This window comes from Oncorhynchus kisutch, linkage group LG10 (assembly GCF_002021735.2).
Source record: "Oncorhynchus kisutch isolate 150728-3 linkage group LG10, Okis_V2, whole genome shotgun sequence".
Lineage (NCBI taxonomy): Eukaryota > Metazoa > Chordata > Actinopteri > Salmoniformes > Salmonidae > Oncorhynchus > Oncorhynchus kisutch.
The window spans coordinates 24306386-24327629 of record NC_034183.2 but is presented as its reverse complement, the minus strand read 5'-3'; the positions used below and the strand labels follow the sequence as shown (position 1 = coordinate 24327629).

At 41.3% G+C, this 21244-nt stretch overlaps 1 protein-coding gene across 1 annotated transcript in view; it reads left to right on the top strand.

The window, feature by feature from the left end:
- The window catches only part of LOC109897940 (FAS-associated factor 1-like), an 89448-nt gene that overhangs the window by 56593 nt on the left and 11611 nt on the right, over positions 1-21244 (top strand). Inside the window, exons 14-18 of the mRNA XM_020492622.2 lie at positions 4695-4831; positions 5065-5153; positions 15383-15463; positions 15774-15851; positions 19794-20009. Of these exons, the coding sequence (XP_020348211.1) occupies positions 4695-4831; positions 5065-5153; positions 15383-15463; positions 15774-15851; positions 19794-20009 (601 nt within the window). The remainder of the gene's footprint in view (positions 1-4694; positions 4832-5064; positions 5154-15382; positions 15464-15773; positions 15852-19793; positions 20010-21244) is intronic.

Here is a 21244-nt window from a genome sequence, read left to right as displayed (position 1 = left end):
GGAATTGAACTCATTATTCAAAACATTACCAGTGAAGGTTATCGTGCAGTCATCTGACTTTTTCATAAGCTCTGTGTATTCAAAACAAGAGAATATCCGGAGAAATTCCATTTTCCATTCAACACGTCTGCACAGAAAGTGTCTGTTTTGTGTGAGTAGCGTCCGGTTCCTATTCCACGTGATTGACTAAAGCACACCTGGAGAGCTTGTTAGCTGCTCACTGGGGTGGGGTGGCAGCAGTCTCTCAGGGTCTTACGCATGACTGATGTAAAGACGTGACTCTAACAGTCCGCACAAAATGTTCATGTTTCCCTTGGAGATAGTGAGCTGATTTAGAGCCTCTTTACACTACTTTGACGACGCCACCTACACAGAACAAAAATATAAACGCAGCATGTAAAAAGTTGGTCCCATGTTTCCTGAGCTGAAATAAAAGATCCTAGAAATGTTCCATACGCACAAAAATATTATTTGTCATTTTTGTGCACAAATCTGTTTACATCCCTGTTAGTGAGCATTTCTCCTATGACAAGATAATCCATCGACCTGACAAGTGTGGCATATCAAGAAACTGATGAAACAGCATGGTCATTTCACACGTGCAGCTTGTGCTGCTTACAATAAAAGGCCACTCTAACGTGCACTTTTGTCACACAACACAATTTAATTTAATGTTACTTTCGCTACCATAAGCCACCGCCAACGTTGTTTTATAGAATTTGACCGTACGACCAACCGGCCTCACAACCGCAGACCACGTCTAACCGTGCCAGTCCAGTACCTCCACTTCCGGGCTTCTTCACCTGCGGGATCGTCTTTGTCCAGCCACCCGGACAACTGATTCAACTGTGGGTTCGCACAACCAAATCATTTCTGCACAAACCATCTCAGGGAAGCTCATTTGCATGCTTGTCGTCCTCACCAGAGTCTTGACCTGACTGCAGTTTGGTGTTGTAGCAGATTTCAGTGGGCAAATGTCCATCTTCGATGTCCACTGGTACGCTGGAGAAGTGTGCTCTTCACGGATGATTCCTGCGGTTTGCTGATGTCAACGTTGTGAACAGAGTGCACCATGGTGGGGTTATGGTATGGGCTACGGACAACGAACACAATTGCATTTTATCGATGGCAAAATTCTGTGAAGAGGTCCTGAGGCCCAGTGTTGCGGCATTCATGCACAGCCATCACCTAATGTTTCAGCAATGACCTGGGGAATAGTTACAGGGGAGAGGGGATGAATGAGCCAATTGGATGCTGGGTATGATAAGGTGGCCATCCCCACATACCTCTGAGTGGTACAAGGTAAAGGCACCACATGTCTCTGTAAGAATTACCTTAATACCAGAAGATAGCATTTTTGCTCTGTGAGCCAAATTGAAAATGAAAGGCTTTCAAAATATCCAGACATTTGTGAATTATTGCATTAATTAAGAAACTCTGCAACACTATATGCAATATGGTTTTGATGAGAAGCTCCTGTATAGTTTGAATTGTTATCCTTATTTTGTTTGTCTATACATTATGACATTTATGCTATGCGAATAGCTGCACTCGCACTTGAAACAGTAATGTTGCTTTGGCCACAACACATTCAAGGTACTCTTGGGCGATCTATCGTTTAATAGGGTATACCAAGGTATGATTTTCAATACAAAAATCTGTTTTTATTTTGGGGTGCAACAGCCTTGGAGGGACTGTTGGTGTGTTAACCTATTTAAAGGTCTTACTCGCATTGGCTGCAGAGAGTGAGATCGCACAGTTGTTCGGAACAGCTGGTGCGCTCATGCATGCTTCAGTGTTGCCTGCCTAGAAACGAGCATAGAGGGCGTTTAGCTCGTCTGGTAGGCCCTCGTCACTGGGCAGCTCTCGGCTTGGTTTCACATTGTGATAGTTTGCAAGCCCTGCCACATCCGACGAGCGTTAGAGCTGGCATCCTTTATTGATGCTATGCTTGTTTGATTGGTAGTCTGAGGTCGTGGTGGAATTTCTTATAAGCGTCCAGGTTTGTGTTCCGCTCCTTGAAAGTTTAAGCTCTTGCCTTCAGCTCAGTGCGTATGTTTTCTGTAATCCAGTGCTTCTGGTTGGGATATGTACGTACGGTCATTTTGGGGACGGTGTCATCAATTAACTTATTAATGAAGCCGGGGACTGTGGTCGTCAACTCAATGTTATCGGATGAATCCCGAAGCAGAATCCAGTCTATGCTAGCGAAATAATCCTGTAGTGTAGCGTTCGCCTCATCGGACCACTTCCGTATTGAGTGTGTCACTGGTACTTCCTGTTTTGGTTTTTGCTTGTAAGCAGGAGTATAGATTTATGATAAGATTTGCCAAATTGCAGGCAAGGGAGAGCCTTGTTTGGGGGTCTTTGTGTGGAGTAAAGGTGTCTTTGTCACCAAGATACACAGGTGACATGCTGGAAAAATCTGATGTTGAAGAGATGTCACTAGACATATTTTACTAATGTAAATCCACCCTTCAAACCTGTAACTCTACCAAACCACCCCAAAAATTTATTTGTTAGGACCTTCGTAGGAGCGTAAATATCAGAACAGTTTCCCAAAACCATCGTTAGTGAAGTTTCCCTTGAAAACCCTTGTATTCACTGCCTTTTTTGTCCTTCCGCGTCACTTTATACACCGAAGATATCTGCTAAACAGAAAATCATGATGTTCATCTGTCTTTCTGTGACCACTGATGACTTCAGAACTAATGACTACAAATACAAAGTTGCCATTTTCTTTTGCATTTGTTAAACAAATGAAGGATGAAAAGATGCTTCAAATAAAAACTGAGATGACTGCATAAATAGCCTACATACGCCTATATAAATAAGTCATATTAAAATGTCATGTTAATTCAGTTAAGTTCTATTTTGATAATTTTAGGCTACTGTTGGTCATTTTATCTTCAATATATTTCATGTGTAACAAGGTGCGCAATGATGTACCAAATCTGGATTAGCATTAGAATAAACCACCTCAATATTTGAGACATCTCCAGGAGCTGATCTGTCGTCAATATTGTGTAATAAATCTCATTTTAAGGTAAAATTTGAATGGAGAAAGCTGATACGAGAGCAGCGCTGCATTTTATTTAAATCCTATCAGTACTGACACAAGCCTCAACGACACACTTAACTAACGTTCTGTCAACATGCGTTTCCCAAAACACCATGCCATCTTCAGCCGTTGTAGGAAAGATGCATCGTTAAAACACTCCTAATCCTTACTTCCTTGCCTGAGACACAATTTTCATCCTTTATATGTGATTCTGTGTCAGTACTTGTTATTGTGCACCATATGTAGAAACATTTTCTTCACTTTTGGTTTACAAACTCAGGAGTAAAAAAAATCAAGCATTAGCCTTGTATGGTAGGTGTAAAAAATATAAAAAATAAAAAAGGCTGTATTGTGTCCGATTACATAGTTGGTTCCTTGAAACAGGTTTTTACTGTTTTGGTTTGACTCCTGGGGTGTTTGATTGATTGGAACAAAAGGAGGTTGTTGTTTAAGGGAATTAAGATTGGGTTTCTCTGAAGGCCCTGACGATTGTTCCCAAGTCCTTGGTGACAGGTTAGAATTACCCCTTTCCATTCTTTTGGCCTGGCCATGGTTAGGCCTTTTCAGGGCCCTCTAGAGCAGGGACAAGGGCAGGGTATGGACATCATCTTAACTTCACTGTGTCAGGGGGAGAACCCCTCGCCTTAACCACAGTAGAATGGACAAAAGACAAGTCAGCCGCATCGTCAGAACTCATGAGCAACTACATGAGCTAGTTGGTGTTGACTTAGGGTTAGAGTAATGTTGAGGTTAAGGATTGTGGTTGAAATTACCTTGTTTCTCCTGGAATGCTGATGGAGATTGGTGCTCATGCTTCCCATGGTTAAGCATTGAGCCACCGTTGTTCCATTGCACAGTTTGAAAAGTAATGCAACTAGCTCTCAACTTTGAATTCATGATTAATAAGTAGCAGCCACGCCCAGACCACTCACTCCATCCCTCTCCTCTCTGACCTCGTCCTCCACCCATTCCATTACTCCTCTATTTTACCAGCCAGTTATTAAAGTGGATCTTATTAAAAGGCGAGTGAAAAAGCGAATCTATATTTGCATTCAGTCTATAGCGATTCATTAATATTATGACATTTACAGTGAGCTCCGAGGGCCTGCCTGCTACCCTTTTCATTCTAGTGAAATGTTAATTTAAAGTTCTGTCTTTGTAATGGAATAAGAAATCCTCTCTGCCCTATCAATTCATCACCACTGGTGGGGAATACTAATTTGTCTGCCTGGCTTATTTAGACAGGGACCTCTCCTGGAAGACAAGGCAGAATTGGTTTTAAAGTCCTTAATGGAAACCTCCACCCAAAAACTATCTTTTTGGTATTTGTTTCATTAGTCTATTGTTGACATAGTCAACCCTGTATAGGGATGATTTCATATCTTGAAAACTTGAGTGCTGATAAGCAAAACATTTGATGCAAAATGCATTGTACATGGATGATTTCATAACTTAACTTGAGTGCTGACAAGCAAGACATTTTGGGACTATGTCAACAATGGACTAATGAAACAAATACCAAAAGAGTTTTTGGGTGGAGGTTTCCTTTACTGCTGTGAGCGGTGTACCAAGTGCTGTTCATTGAAGTGCTGTTCATGTGAAAAAATGTCTGTCCCGTCTTTTCCTTTCCCAGACTACTCACTATGTGCACGAGGCACTTTGGCAGTGTGGTGGCACAGACGATTCGGACATACAAGACAGATCAGTTCCCCCTCCTCCTTATTGTCATGGGAAAGAGGACATCAAATGAAGTTTTAAATGTTATTCAAGGTAATGACTGCATAAATCTCAACAATATCAATGGGTTGAACAATCACATTCTGGTTGAAAATACGTCTTGGAGAGCTCTAATATGTGTTCAACCAAATTACTTTGACCCTCTGACAATGCTGAAATAGTCATGTATTTGTGATTTAAAAAAATAATAATAATAATTATCCCAAAAGGCATTTTAAAATTGTATTTCTTAAATGTCTTTTTTTTTTAATTACTATTCTTTCAAGGCAACACGACAGTGGATGAGTTGATGATGAGGCTAATGGGTGCAATGGAAATCTTCACAGCTCAGCAGCAAGAGGACATCAAGGATGAAGTATGTATGAGGGGAACTCTGAAAGCACACAGAGGAACAGAGTTAAGTGGGAGTAGATGTTTGAAATGTAAGCCATTATTAGTCCATGGCCACTGAAATATACCATGATTTGTTTCATCACAGGAGGCCAAGAGGGAGCCAATTATTGTGCCATTTGAGCCGATCTCTTATAATTATGCCATAGTTTGTCCGGGAGCTAAATGGGGACATGCTGAGACAAATCGGAATGCATTGTGACTGCCACCAGCTCCACTTAAGGCCAAGGCAAAGAATACATACTCTGAGAGGCCCTTTATCTGGGTCAGGGGAGTGAAAGCACAATTCATTTCCCTCCCATTTTGTTTTAGTTTACTGTGCCTAAGATTGTCACAATGGGAGCAGGATACAAACTCTTCTCTCTTTCACCCTTCTCTGTCTATTGCTGCTTTAATCCAATAGAAACTTGACAAACAAACTTCACTCTGAGAAGAAAGCAATGAAACAGAGGCGGTATTCTTTCATGTGAGGACAGGAATGTGGGGGACAGTATGGCGGGGGTCCCTCTGTGTCAAAGACATTCACCTGACCTCATGAACGCTCTCTTTTCTGTGTCACAATGAATGGATTTATTTAACCATTCTCTCACTTTAGCAGATATTTACTCAACATCCAATAACCAAAGAAATGCATTCTTTAGGTAGTCCTCCTAAGCTGACTACACTAGACCATGCTTTCTCAGGCATATAGTTTGTGTTGTTAGTGATTACAAATGACTCCATACCCTGTTTCTTTGTACTGTATAAACCTCTCATTAATCAGCAGTCTGGGAGAGGTGACGTGTCATCAAGCTCAATCCAATGTGCTCAATACTTGGTGTTAACTTGTCACTGCGAGATGTCTTTGAATACCAGTACACATTCTCTCTCCGCTGACATGTCTTTAGACCTTTCACTCTTGTTGATGGGATATAGATTTAGATAATGAAATGGTCACAAGGTGGTTTCTGTTTCTGAGATGAAAGGCATCTGAAGCAGTGTAGTATAGTAGATTAAAACTGGAGATTATCTCATGTTCTTCAGCAGAACTAGGCCTGGCTGGCTGGCTGGTTGACTGTCTTTCTCATTCCTCGACTCTGTCACATCATATGATGAGTTAGACTCCCACGGTGTTGTAACAATACTAGTTTAGTGACCTTTCAGTGGTTGATTTAGTTTTGTTACAGCATCTCAGTCACGGGAATCATCATTAGTGTTTTGCACACAGCCAGGGGGTAACTGTATGTGAGCCGATGAGTGTTGACACTTCTGTCTGTAACTGTGATTCCCATTAGGTTCTCATTGGATGCCTACCCTTTCAGAAAAATCCTAAAGACCAATAAGAAACAAGTAGTATGTACACTATGTGCACATGTCACCAAGCTGTATGTCCTGTGTGACCAGACTGGATGCTACAGTAATATGCTTCATTCAGAGATGTATGAATAATTGACTAACAGGTTCATGGGGTGAAGCTCAGTTGAATGCCTTGCTATTGTCTTCGTAGATGCAAAGCAAATATGACAGCTTTTGCTGTGAACAGAAAATCTGTTATTAAATTAGCATACCATACAATTGGATTCTTAAATGATTAAAATGGCCTTTATGGGTCAGTCTTTTAATTCAAAATTTCTCTTCTTGAATAGCTTTTCAATTTGGCATATTTAGAATGTTTCTGTTCATTATAAATAGAGTAAGTCATTTTCTGTCAGAATTGACAAGCCATCTGTCTCCATAACAGTCACTGGTTGTGATAATTACACATGCCTGTCGGGATTGAGGGAAATGTGAAGTGAAAATGTCACAAATCAGGAGAACAAATTATCATGAGTGTGTAATGTACGATAGTGATTATAACCTTAGGGATCTGCAACCACATCCTGTAAATTCCAGACCCTGTCTCTGCTGTGAGGTGAACTTGTCACTCCTAGTGCTCATCTGTTTCTCAAACATTAGAAAGCGCAATGACTTGCTAAATCACTTGACTACATGAACAATCTCATTGCTAAATATTTAACTATTTTGACACATTCGTAGGCTCAGTGGGCCTATATTAGTCAAATGCATTAGTACAGTATGTCACCATTTGGACCAGAGTTCAAGCAGAGGTCTCCTCAGGCGTTTCACATTGACGAGCGTTAAGGAGATTTTCTCGAGATATTCTAGAGCGGTATCGATTGTCAAGAGACATTATTGTAATGTAAAAAAAAGTCATTTCAAATGCTACCTCCGGAGGTCGCTCACGGCACTCACCCGAGTGTTGCCCCCCTCCACGCAGGGCAGTGTAAACACAATTCTCTTTCAGCCCAACACTCCTACATTGTAAATCGTAATAGAGCAATGTTTTTGAAACTGATGAAATGTATAGGCATTTTCCTTATATTAGACACACTTGTTTTAAGGGAATATCAGAACACGTAATTTATTTCAATGCAAAAGTGAGCAGGAACACAAACATCAACTCCATAGTGAATTAACAACTTTTTCAGTTGCAAGTAGCTTTTTTTCATGTAATTATTTGCATGATATTGATGAAATTAAGCTAGGTTTGTTCCACTGGATGACGAAAAGCAATCTAGCAATTGTATCATTGGCTGACATTAGCATTCAACTAACTAGCTAGCTAACATAGCCATTGTCTTACATCAGAGAGCGCGTTGATTCTGCCTACACGGTGGAGGGACAAGCGTCGGGGAGTGACGCCATCTGACGTGAGACAATGTAACTTAGCTTGCAAGTTATGTATGTGAGGATAATGCAGACATTTTGTTTAGTTTGCTATCTAGCTCTGTATAATATGAATGACTCTGTATGATAACATCACAGAACAATGAGACAGATATTTCACAGGATGTATAAGTGTGAAGCATCCGGTTGGCGTTTCCACTCACGACCAAATATGGTGATTGAGAGGAAGCCCAGTGGGAGAAGATGGAGCGAGATGGATTTTGGTCGACATTATGCAAATGTTCTCATCGATGAAACATTTTATCTCAATAGTTTTTTTTCCCAAAACTATAATATGTTAGAGTGAACTTCTTTTTGTGTTGTTTAGAAGGAGTGCAAGGGCGAATGGAGTTATTGCACACATGCACTTCAGAGTAGGTGTTCCCTAATGGAAATATGCAAATATATCCTAGAACGCGCCAATAGGATCTCACTAGCTCAGGCTTGGCTCTGCCCCCCTCCTTGCTTCTATTGCTCACTTTGACTCATTTGTTCCCACTGGAAACAGCTTGTGCTCTATCCTGGGTTAGTTATAAAAATCTTTGATAACCGTTCTTGAACTTTAATTTTTTTGCTATTTGAGAAACTTATTTTAGCTAACGTAAACTAGCTTGCAGCTATGCCCCTTTGGCTGTTTGTCTTACAGCTAAACTTATGAGTGTATGGACAAGGAAATAACCATTGAAATGCCTGCACATGCGTGTGTATTGTTGCATTATTCAGTGTGTGATATGGTAGATGCTAAGGTTGGGTGGAATGCATATTTCCACATCGTCATACTGTCCTCTCATCCCGGGATTTACGGTGTTACCGGTTTAGTACACAAGGGGGCACCAAAACTCCATTGTGCAAAATTATCACAAGTAATAGCGAAATTCCATGGAGGCTGCTAGCTAAATATGCTAACGAGTGCAAACGCAAATAAACTAATTGCAAACTCAGGCAATCCAGCTCATAAAGTTATACATATGGAGGTAGGAGTTACCGAATGTCATTTTTGGTCAGTTTGGATTTTTACAAATGAATGTGAGCTAAAGACATTATGCAAATGTACAAAGTTTTGACTTATGCTTGTCTGAAGGAAGAACAGTACTGTGTACACGCTGTGTCTGTCCGGAGTTGCTAGGGCAACGGGCCTGCATGCTCTGCTCATAGAAGATGGGGAGGAGCAGACAGGCCCAGAACAGAGAGGAGAAAAAGCTCAAGTAAATCAAGCTGCAGTGGCATTTGTACAGAACTCATCCAAAGGGTTTTGAATACTCAAATACTAACACCATATGATGCCGCATCACCTTATTAATTCAGCCACTTACTTCGGTAACTACCAAGTTAAACTTAAGGGCCGTGTTAATGCAGAATTCTTCTTCTTTTTTACGCAGGGAAAAAAAGATAAACAAGAATTATCTTGATGCGTTTTGTAAGCGCAAATCTAAAATGCTCCTTAATGTAATTTCTGCTCGTTATCAAACGTATTTTGTGCTTCAATTGCACTTTTCCACTCAGAATGCCCTTTCTTGAATTCTCTTCTATCAGCAGACAGCGCTCTGCTCATTGATGTCGCTACTTTCTCATTTTCGCCAGCCTACATTCTACGGTAAAATGCTAGATTCATTTTAAGAAAAACATTAGGAATAGCATTACACTTCTAATGACAATATAGCTATTTTCTGCAAAAATGTGTCTGATCACGCTAATTAAGCAAAAACAACACGACTTTCAATGTTAACCTCTAGTGACACCCCATCCCGTGAACAGGACCGTTGTCATCTGACACTAATTAGCATAACGCAACGGACATAAATATTCCTAGAAAATATTCCTATTCATGAAAATCACAAGTGAAATATATTGAGACACAGCTTAGCCTTTTGTTAATCACCCTGTCATCTCAGATTTTCAAAATTATACTTTACAGCCAAAGCTTGACAAGCATTTGTGTAAGTTTATCGATAGCCTAGCATAGCATTTTGTCCAGCTAGCAGCAGGTAACTTGGTCACGGAAATCAGAAAAGCAATCAAATTACATCGTTTACCTTTCAAATCAAATCAAATTTATTTATATAGCCCTTCGTACATCAGCTGATATCTCAAAGTGCTGTACAGAAACCCAGCCTAAAACCCCAAACAGCAAGCGATGCAGGTGTAGAAGCACGGTTGCTAGGAAAAACTCCCTAGAAAGGCCAAAACCTAGGAAGAAACCTAGAGAGGAACCAGGCTATGTGGGGTGGCCAGTCCTCTTCTGGCTGTGCCGGGTGGAGATTATAACAGAACATGGCCAAGATGTTCAAATGTTCATAAATGACCAGCATGGTCGTATAATAATAAGGCAACCCCTGTAAAAACACAGCTGTACTCCCATGTGCCCGCTTTCTCCCGTTCTGCTATTTACAAACAAACACGTGACTTGTCCAACTGTTCTGGGGAACTACTGTAAGCTTCATATTGTCAAATAATGTGACCGGTGAAGTTGAGAAAGAGATCTCCTTTATAGTATTGCACAAGTTAACTGCAGGTATTTACTTACAGAGTAGCTACAAATATGAACATGTATGGAAAAACTTTAAAAATATAGTTTCTACGGTATTGACTATTGAAAAACCATCCCGTGGCTATTTCCAAATACCCCAGTTTACTGTAATTATGGTATACAGCTGTCGTGACGTGACTATCAATAATCTGACTGTTAATTTTCTCAAACTAATTCTTAATTGCTACATAATTAATTAAAATCAAGTAACTCAAGTAACCACGGGAAAGTTTAACAAGATACTATCTCCCGCCTTAAACTCTAAAGATATACAGATATCTCTTACATCAATAACAGTAAATTATTACATCAGTCTCATTCTGAACGTTGCACAATCCGTGGATACGCAAGAACCCTAGCCCTTTAAATATTCAGTACTACACATTTATTTAATCATTTATTTATTAACTAAATAACACAGAATACCCATACACAATTACATGATATTAACATCCCTAGTGGACTAACACAATATTACGGCTTGTTACACAATGGAAAGGGGGGGTGGGGAAAGATGGAGGGAGAGACGGTTAACTTTTTATTTGGAAGCAACGCTCACTGAAGTAAAAATTCTTGCCACCCTAACCACTGCTCATTCGGATTAGAAATGCAATATATATTTACGCGTAGATGTGTTTCTCTGTTGAAACTAATCGATCGGTCTATGGGTAGTGGCTCGATGTAAGTCTCTAGTTGTCCACCAGTGGTCACAATGTCCTTAGTTGTAGATATTGGAGTATTGGAGTGTTCATTAAACTAGATACTTTAGATGTGATAGTCTGAGATGGGGTTTCTTCCTTCCAACCTCGTGTCTTTAGTCAAAGTTCTAGGACAACTTTAACATGCACAGATGCAGGCTGTAAATGTTTCTGGTCTCCTAGGTGATCATCTTCACTGATGTTGAGGTGGAACGCTTCAGAGTTTCTAACCATTTCAACGTGTAGACCACCGTCTTGTGTTTTGGTATCAACACCAGCATTAACCCGGCATGTTTTGGTCTAATGTACATTTCGTTAGCGAGTCCTTTTAGCACTCTGGCCAAAGAGGGTGTTCCATCATGCTGGCATGAACTCTGAGCTCACTGGTGCGTGGCTACTGATTGGGCACAAGTTTAGATGAAAAACAGTTATAATTTAAAAGGCTAAAATCACGGTTATCTTCACAAAATTATTGTCATATTTAATCATATCATTTTCACTACATTTATATGTCAACCTGATACATAGGTTGACATTTATTTGGCTCATCATGCTCTAGAGGCTCCTTCTGGCGGGCCGGGTCCCTGCAGGCTGTCTTCGGTCGTCAGTTTAACAGTTGCGGCTGGCTTCAGGGTTAAAACTTCTTGCTGATCAGTGGGACGCTACTGTCCCATTTCGAAAACTTCAGGTGAAATTGCAGAGCGCCAAATTCAAGTGCACAAGTACAATACATCAAAATAAAGCTTAACTTGATGTTAATCCAGCCGCCGTGTCAGATTTCAAAAAGGCTTTACAAACCATACCATGCGATGATCTGAGGACAGCACCCAGCACACAAATGCATAACAAATCATTTTTAACCAGGGAGTTGCGACACGAAAGTCAGAAATAGCGATGTAATATATGCCTTACCTTTTGAAGATCTTCTGTTGGCACTCCAAAAAGTCCCAGTAACATTACAAATGGTCCTTTTGTTCGATAAACTCCTTTTATATCCATAAAAACTCAGTTTAGCTGGCGCGCTTCAGTCAATAATCCACTCGTTTTCCCTCTTTCAAAATGCATACAAAATTAATCCCAAACGTTACCAATAAACTTATCCAAACAAGTCAATCAACGTTTATAATCAAACCTTAGGTACCCTAATACGCAAATAAACGATTAAATTTAAGACTGAGAATCGTTATTGTCTTTACCAGAGAAAAATACAGAAGAACGCACTCTCATTCACACGCTTAGAAACACTATTGCCAAAATGGGGGCCACCTAGAAAAACTTGAATTTCTGGCTCATTTTTCCAAAATCCAGCTTGAAACTCTTTCTAAAGACTGTTGACATCTAGTGGAAGCCCTAGGAACTGCAAACGGGCATGATTTCGCCCTATTATAAATGTGCCAGCCATTGAGTTCAATGGCAGGATTTTTTTTTAATGGGGGGGGGGGGGGTTTGTCGTCGGGGTTCCGCCTGCCATTTCAGGTCTGTTATACTCAGACATTATTTTAACAGTTTTAGAAACTTTAGAGTGTTTTCTATCCAAAACTAATTATATGCATGTCCTTGCTTCTGGGCCTGAGTAGCAGGCAGTTTACTTTGGGCACGCTTTTCATCCGGACGTCAAAATACTGCCCCCTATCCCAAAGAAGTTAAGCGAGCGGGTGTTAAGATGCGCGGCTTGGTGGGTCATGTTTCGTATATATAAATAAATAAATAAATAAATAAGCTGTGTGTTTTACAGTACACAGCTTATAGTTTCCTTCATCATTTTGACACAACTGTCAAATCGTGGGAATTCCTATCGCTGTCCTTTTCCTGTTCATTTGTTTACCTTTCACGTGGTAGTCACTAACAGACGATGGTCCATAGCGATGGTAGGCTAATGTTATTATAACGTTTGGGCAATGTCCAAATCCATGGCTCGAACATGCAGTGCATTGAATAGTTCCATATTGAAGCAAATAAAATAGATAAACTAGATTTGCTACATGTTTGTTATATCTAGGACTATTGTAGGGTTAGTGTATTTACTATATACTATATTTAAAAAAACTATATTCAATTGATAGGACAAACATCCATGCCTCCTGTCAAAGAGCTCTTAGGCCTACATGTTCGCACATATAATTATGTTTATGGAACAAGAGATGCGATTTATGTTATGCTTCTGACCCAATCCTATTTAGAATTATTGTTGTTTAGTTCTAAGAAACTGATTGTTTTTGGTTAATTGGATTTACAACAAACCCATGAACGGTGAATACGTTTGAGAATGTCCATGGCTTGAATAAAATGCCATTTCAAATTACATTTCCCTTTCTCTTTTTATTGGATCTTTGTCCAGCTCCTGTGAAACGTTTGGCTGTGTAAAACCCTCCATAGTCTAAGTTGCCTAGTCAATATTATATGCCCACGGGGAGCAATTGTGGTGCCTGTAACTGTATTTAGACACACAGCCTCGTTTTTATTAGAATTTGATTAGAATTATGCATTCTTATTAGGCCTTATCAATAGCATAGTGAATCTAATCTTGCTTATTGACTACGTTTGGCATGTCCATGTCCAGACTGCAGTTTACAGTAGGCCTAGCCCCTATGATTGCTGTAGCCTATGTTTAACCATGTATTTATATAATGAAGCAATGCAATTAGAACAATATGGACAATGCTATTTAACGAACTGGCTTGTAACGGACTAACATTCGATTTTAGAGTCGATGGCAATGCATTGGACCGTAAATACACAACTTGAAGCAACCACATATTTAGCAATGGAGCACCTTCTGATTGGCCAGTGAGGGGCCAAGCCTCGACACACCCACAACTTGTTTATTAATCAAAACCTAGTCCTTTCTCGCTACTGCACCCATAATTACTGTTGTGAAAATAGCAAAAATATTTCTGACACACCCCTGAACCGGTAATTTATCGTTGCGTTAGGTGTGTTGAAATGGAACCCATTATGTACATTTCGCCCCGATACCTCTACTTTTACTCTCTTCAATGGGAGTAAGCTCTCAGGGTGTTGCTGTACTCTGACGTGAACCCAAAGCCTCCACAACGTCTCCCATCCCAGGCCGGAATGACTTGTTTCTGTACCGGATGGTCGCCCCATTGCCAGCGTTGCTGCCCCAGATGGCTTTGAACTCACACCTACTCGCTATCTGTGGCTGTCCTGCTCTGCTTTCCCACTCCTCTGTGGACAGACCCAGACACCACAGACATCTGCCAACATCACACTCACATTCCTCACTGACTGACATGCCTGGGAGGTAGACAGGAGCAGAGCCAAAAAGATACTTTCACACACATTACAGAAACCGTCACTGCTGTAGCCACGCCTACTTGTGGTTGTCTGTTTAGTTAGTTATTTTAACTGCAAATGATGTGTTCATCAGCAGGAAAACATTCAGTGTTTTATAGTGTATTCCTTTGATCGCTGTTACTTTCAGATACAGAGTAGTTGTATTGTACACCATAAAATACTCTGTAGATAATTGATGGCACCATGTCTTGTTCATTGTGAGTGGTACCTCAACAGTAAAACCATAGTTTATTTTGTTTGTTTCATGATCTTTCATCAAAGGTAATGAGCACAATAAAGAGCGTAATCATTTACAGTAACTGTAAGTGATCCATTATTATTTTGTACTCAACCATGCTACTACAGTGTCTGTAGGATAAAGGGGAAAATGTATCCTTTTCATCTTCAGACTTCAATACCACAGCTGACCACTCCGCCTGACCAGCGCACAAACCCCACAAATTACAATAGAGTCACCTTTTCACATCTTTGACACAAAGTCCAGGGTTCAGAAAAGAAAATGTAGTCTCCCAAGCTCCAAAACAAATGCCAGTGCTGACACAAGGGAAACAGTTATTTTTCTCTGCTTTAGAAAGCCTCTTACACACAGCAGGTAGAAAAGCAGCAGTCTGCCTCTGTACAAACAGGAGCTCTGAGGGAAAAGAAAAGAGTACTCCGGTCTGTTAAGGAAGTCAAGGCCCGAATAGATTCCCTTCTCCCACATGATACTATTTCAAACCTTGTGTCTGGCAGAAAGCATTTGGTTCTCTCATTCAGCTCTACTCCAATTCCTGCTGCTCTGCTTCCCAGAGTCACAGCTATTCAACACAGCACAATATTACATGTGGCAGAAGGAGAAAGCAACTTTTGTATTTTAACAGCTTCTATTGTTATTGGTGTTTATTGTTTTGCTCCGAACTTTAAGATATTTGCCTTTTCTGACCTGGTCTCTTTCTCTCTATCCAGGATGAACGTGAAGCCAGGGAAATGGTGAAGAGGGAGCAGGATGAGGCCTACCAACTGTCTTTAGAGGCTGACCGTAAAAAGGTTGGTCATCAACTACAACACCTACAACACAATGACATGGATCCATTCTCATCAGATAGATGTTTGAGGGTTTTTGAAGATCCATTTTAGCGTTATCCTCAAGTGAAATATTATACAGAACACAAGTATAAAGTATATACCCTTTTATAATCATGTTATGATTGTGGCCAATGCTGTGTGTTGTAAATGGTTGTTATTGTGAATTTACCCTGTAAACCTGTGAACAGCCACATTATTGATTGCTTGATCACTGTTCATAATGTTTTGATGTTGAATGGCTGGATTTATAAAAATATATTTGTTTTTTCAGAGAGAAGCACAGGAGAGAGAGCAGGCAGAACAGCTTCGCCTGCAACAGATCCAGAAAGAAGCAGATGATGAGAAGGAGGTGAGAACATGAACCGTATCTCAATGTTTGTTTAGAGAAATAATGTCCTCTTAGCTATTGTTGTAACACTGAAAACACATGGTTAGTTTGTTTTTTAAACATTGATATTTGAGTCCGTTCCTTGCTGCATATCACACATTTCCATATCTTTTGTTGTTTGTGGAGTTTATACTAGCATGTGATCCCTGTGGTGGGGTCAGAGACACAGCAACATGTACTAAACTCTAGTGTGTACAGTAAGGCCTATCCCTGTTAAGCTTGTCATACAGAGATGTTATTGTCCTGTTCAAATGCCCTACAACACACAAGCTCATATTGAAACCAAGTGAACAAAAGCGGGAGCACAAAGCACGGTGGGACAAAGAAAAACAATTATGGCAGTGGGAACGCATTTGTGAATGCTGTAGTTATAGCTCCTTTTAGCCAGCTGATTGGCTATTTACTCAGCAGCAAACTCTACAGCCAGCAGGGATCAGGTGAACCAGCTATCTGAGATGATTTGTCACATTAGTTAAACAGCCCCGGACAAAAGCCCTGTCTGTCCAGTCTTAATTATATCACTGTAGTCCTCTAGCCCTTTGCCATGGTTTCTTCTCCGCCAACACACTGCTTGTATGCAACAAGTGTAGATATTCAGCAACATGATACCCAGCAATGAGCACGGTTCCATGCACACAATAATACGATTATGGTGGGTAGTCAGATTAATGCGATAGTTTGTTTAAAACATTTACATGCTTTGAAGAAGGATTTCCCTGATGATCCTGTTTATATGGACACATCTGAAATCAGGCTACTTGATGGGACTTTTGAATTATTGCAGAAAATCAACCAATGGAAAATAATAATTATACCACAGTGACCATGTTATTTTTGCGAAGTACATTTGATTCTTAGGTCGGACATGTAAAATCAATTTCTAAGATGCATACTATCAGTTTTTCAGAACTCACTAAACTCGTGCGTAAGAGGGAGGCTTGCGCTGCTGGTAATGGCACATGTGCAGATCAAATGCACCGCTGGAACGCCGATTTAAGCAGGTCCTAATGATTCGAAAGATTGCTCAGGAAACCAGGTGTTTAAATTGGCATATGCATACATTTATTTTGACCTTACTCCGATTTTAAGATAAGTAGAGTAAGGAGTTTACACTACTATTTCCATGCTCAGCCTACTGCCATAATCCGTTTAATATCGATTGATTAGTGTGCATGTAAACGTACTCGAGGGCCCCTCTCTTGTTTACATGTAGTATGTACATGCAGTATATACCTCAGACAAGCTTACAGAGGCTTTTTTTAAACAGATAAAACTGCAACCTATGGAACAACGCGGACTGGAAAGAGACGTGAACTCATACGCACGCTAACACACGCACTCTATACACACGTGCATTGTAACGTTGTAATATAGTTGTATTGCAGTTTTATACATTTTGTATTGTAGATATGTATCGGTGTGATAATGTGTTGTATATTTTTTTCTCTAATTGTCTTAATCTTGTTTGGATCCCAGGAAGAGTAGCAGCAGCTAATGGGGATCCTTAATAAATGCAAAATGCAGGTACCTTATTGTAGCCATAAAGGCTAAGACAGGGGCAGACATAGACATTTTATTTTTTTACTTGAGCTGTGTGTGATTGTATCAGGTGTATTTTCAGCCGGTCGACTGATGCGTTTCACGGATCTGGTTGTGTGTCTGCCTGGTCAAGTGTGAGGCAGGCAGGCAGGCAGGAGGGTGTGTTTAATGATGACAGTGGAGACTGAGAGACACTCGTGGAGTCACTAATGAAGCCTCAGGGACAAGAGGGGGGCAAACAACCTGGAGGAAGACGCACAACAACACACATACCACAACCATGATCACATACAACAGTGGTGTGGTAAAGGGAGGTCTCTGTCTGTGCCAAGATTGTGTATGACAGTCTTAACAGGTTGTACATCTTCATAGATTACATCTAGCTATACATCATTATTATATACAGTTTGGACATGCATCAGAACTTCATGAGTCATCACTCAAGAGTAACTGGCACTGGAACATCTGTGTTTCAACAAAGCTGGAGTTCAAAACACAGATCTCGTTCCAGATTGTTTCGCCCGCTACTACAACTGTTGGTTGTCGGGTAGAAAGATGGGAGAGATTAAGTGGAGCCTGTCTGTCTGTATGGCGTGTGGAAGAAGGACAACAGCTGTCCCAACTGTTCAGAGCTGTGTGCTGCTTACCCCTGGTTGTGCCAACACCTAATTTCTCTGACATTGTGTGTGAGTAAACAAGGCAGCATGGTGTCCCACACCTGGAGCCCAGCCAAGCACCTAGCCAGCCACTCACTCCCTCCCTCAGCATCCCTGGCCTACCCACAGACCAGGGCCCAGATTCACAAAACAGAAGTTTCTTAAGAAAAAATAAGTTCGTAAGTGCAATTCCTCAACAGTATCTTAAGATTTAATGATTTTCTTACAAACTTCTCAAATATCTTCTAACAAATCTTCTTAAGATGTTTGTTGTTAGGCAACCATTTTAGCTAGCTTTCTAGCTAGCAATGACAATCATGTTAGCATATGTCTTACTGAGATTTACTGTTCTTAAACATGTTGTTGGGTTTAAAATAATCAATACTGAAACATTCGGATGAAGTCTGTGAGTGCATGTTCAATTGCTTTCATGAGCTTTTTCTCTCACTGCCTTGAGTTTAAGATGAGGGTTTCCAAAAACTTTCTTAACTTTTTTCTAAAGGAGAAACATAAGAAATAACCTTTTTGAGGAATAGCAACTTTGCTTAACTTCTTAAATCTATAGTTAAGAGGGGGATAAAAGGAAGTTAAGAAGAAATAGCTTTTAACAATGTTTTGTGAATCTGGGCCCAGAACCCTCCAGTCTGTCGCGAGTCTCCGGCTGTTTGTGCCCAGCACCACCCGCCACAATACCCCGCAGGCTGCAGGAAAACAAACACCACAGTAAACACACACAAGGACAAGGGGAATGCATTCTGTGTCTTTGTGTGGAGAGGGAGGTGAATGGAAGAGGTAGGCAGAGTGAGAGAGGCAGTGGGGGGGGTGGGGTGATGTCATTATTTAACACATCCAGGAGCCCCATGGTGCTCCTGTCAGGTGCATGCACTGCCCCCTCCCCCTCCCTGCCCCCTCCTGTGGTGGTGTTTCTTGGGGGGGTGTTTGGCGGGGGGGGGGGGGGGGGTGTGTGTGTTTGGCGGTGAGCGGTGATGCTCCTGAGTGCTCTTTGTGTGGAGCGGACTCTGAGTGAGGCGTGTGCCGTGTGGCTTCAGACGCCACAGATCTCTCTGCTGCAGGGGGCCCAAGGGGCCCCAATACCAGGCCCCTACCTGGGGGAGAGCCTCCGGCACGCGCCCACTCGATGCTTGGAGCTGCTAATGAACTACTGTTGTACACTTTTATGAAATATAATTGCATTATGGTTAGTAAATAAAGCTGCCGTGTGTTGTCACAGCATATGCTACCCACTGTCAAAACAGGAACAACAAGCTGGAGGGAAAGAGCCCGCGAAAGCCACAGGTCCTGCTCTGTGACACTGGAGACCTGATTAATTTCTCTGCTGTTGATGAGGCTAGCCTTTTTGTTCTGTGCCGCTATCTAATCTACCTCGACACGAGTCAGCGTTGTACTGTATGTCTTAATGGAGGAGAGGCAAAGACTAGCCTACGTGTTTTGGAAGTACAGGTCAGAGGATTCGATGCCTTATAAATTACTCTGAATCCATATGTTGTCTCGTAAATAGTAGTTTGAGTGCCCATTTCTACCACAATTTATTAAACGGTTACAAAATCAACCCATTATTTATATCTTAACATTTAAGTAGGTGTATTGTAAGCAAATAAATCACACCTACAAATGGTAAGTCATATTGTCCAACTGTGAATAATCACGGCCTTCCGTACCTAACTCTTTGTCCCTCCCCTTTGTCCAGGCTATCCGCCTCTCATTGGAGCACGCCCTGCCGCCAGAGCCTGCGGAGGAAGGAGGAGAGCCAATTAGCAAGCTGCGTATCCGAACCCCCAGTGGAGAGTTCCTGGTGCGGCGCTTCCTGGGCAGCACCAAGCTGCAGGTCCTCTTTGACTTTGTGGCCTCCAAGGGCTACCCCTGGGAGGACTTCAAACTGCTCACCACCTTCCCCCGCAGAAACGTGAGTACAGCCTTCAAACACTGCAGTAAACACAGCTCACACACACAAACACAGCTCATGCACACACATCAATGTAGAGGCTTTATAACAAGATAGAACCATGGTCTATAATGACTAACATTTAACTCTATGTTTAGCTTTCTTTGCTCAGTGCCTGCAGCTCCCTAACTACAGGTACTGAGCTGTCATCATCAACTCAGCAGAATGCTCAGTGGTCCTGATTGTAGTGTAACATCTCTGCAGGAGAAATCCACAGTAATAATTGGCTCATCCCGGCAAGTGGCTCGAGTTTGTTGCTCATCTCTATCCCCAGTGCCCAGAGAGTGTGACTGTTCAGATAGTTAGAGGATTGCTGTAGAATTAAAAGCCATGGTGGGCTAATGAGAAGTGTGTTTTTCATGCGTGTGCATGCGTCCACACGCAAGTGTGTTTTTGCTTCTATCCACAAGTGCATTTCTAATTTGGTAAATATTAATTAGGAGCCAGTGCACATGCACAAAAGAGCACTGGCTACTTAGGATACAATACAGTCAGCAGTATTCTCCTCAGCCATGGTGTACGGCGCAGCACCGACCGGAGTTCTTCAAGTAATTAGAGCTGGTGCCCACGCTCTGCTCTGTGCTGTAGCAGGTAGCTAATGAGCACAGTTTTAACTACCTGCTTAATTGGAGTGGTGGAAACAAAATAGGATTTCCATTTGTGTGTGTGTGTGGGCCTGCCCAGACACCCTGCCATCCTGGTCTGTAGGGAACATGGGAGTACAAACACTTTTCTCTCTCACACACACACACACACACACACACACACACACACACACACACACACACACAAACAATATACACATAAAAAATGTACAGGCACATACACTGAGTGTACGAAACATTAAGGGCACCTGCTCTTTCCATTACATAAACTGACCAGGTGAAAGCTTTGATCCCTTATTGATGTCACTTGTTAAATCCACTTCAATCAATGTAGATGAAGGGTAGGGGACAGGTTAAAGAAGTATTTTAAGCCTTGAGATAATTGAGACATGGATTGTGTGTGCCATTCAGAGGGTGAATGGGTAAGACAAAATATTTAAGTGCCTTTGAACACAGGGTATGGTAGTTAGGTGCCAGACGCACCGGTTTGTGTCAAGAACTGCAAAGCTACTGGGTTTTTCATGCTCAACAGTTTCCCGTGTGTATCAAGAATGGTCCCCCAACCAAAGGACATCCAGCCAACTTGACACA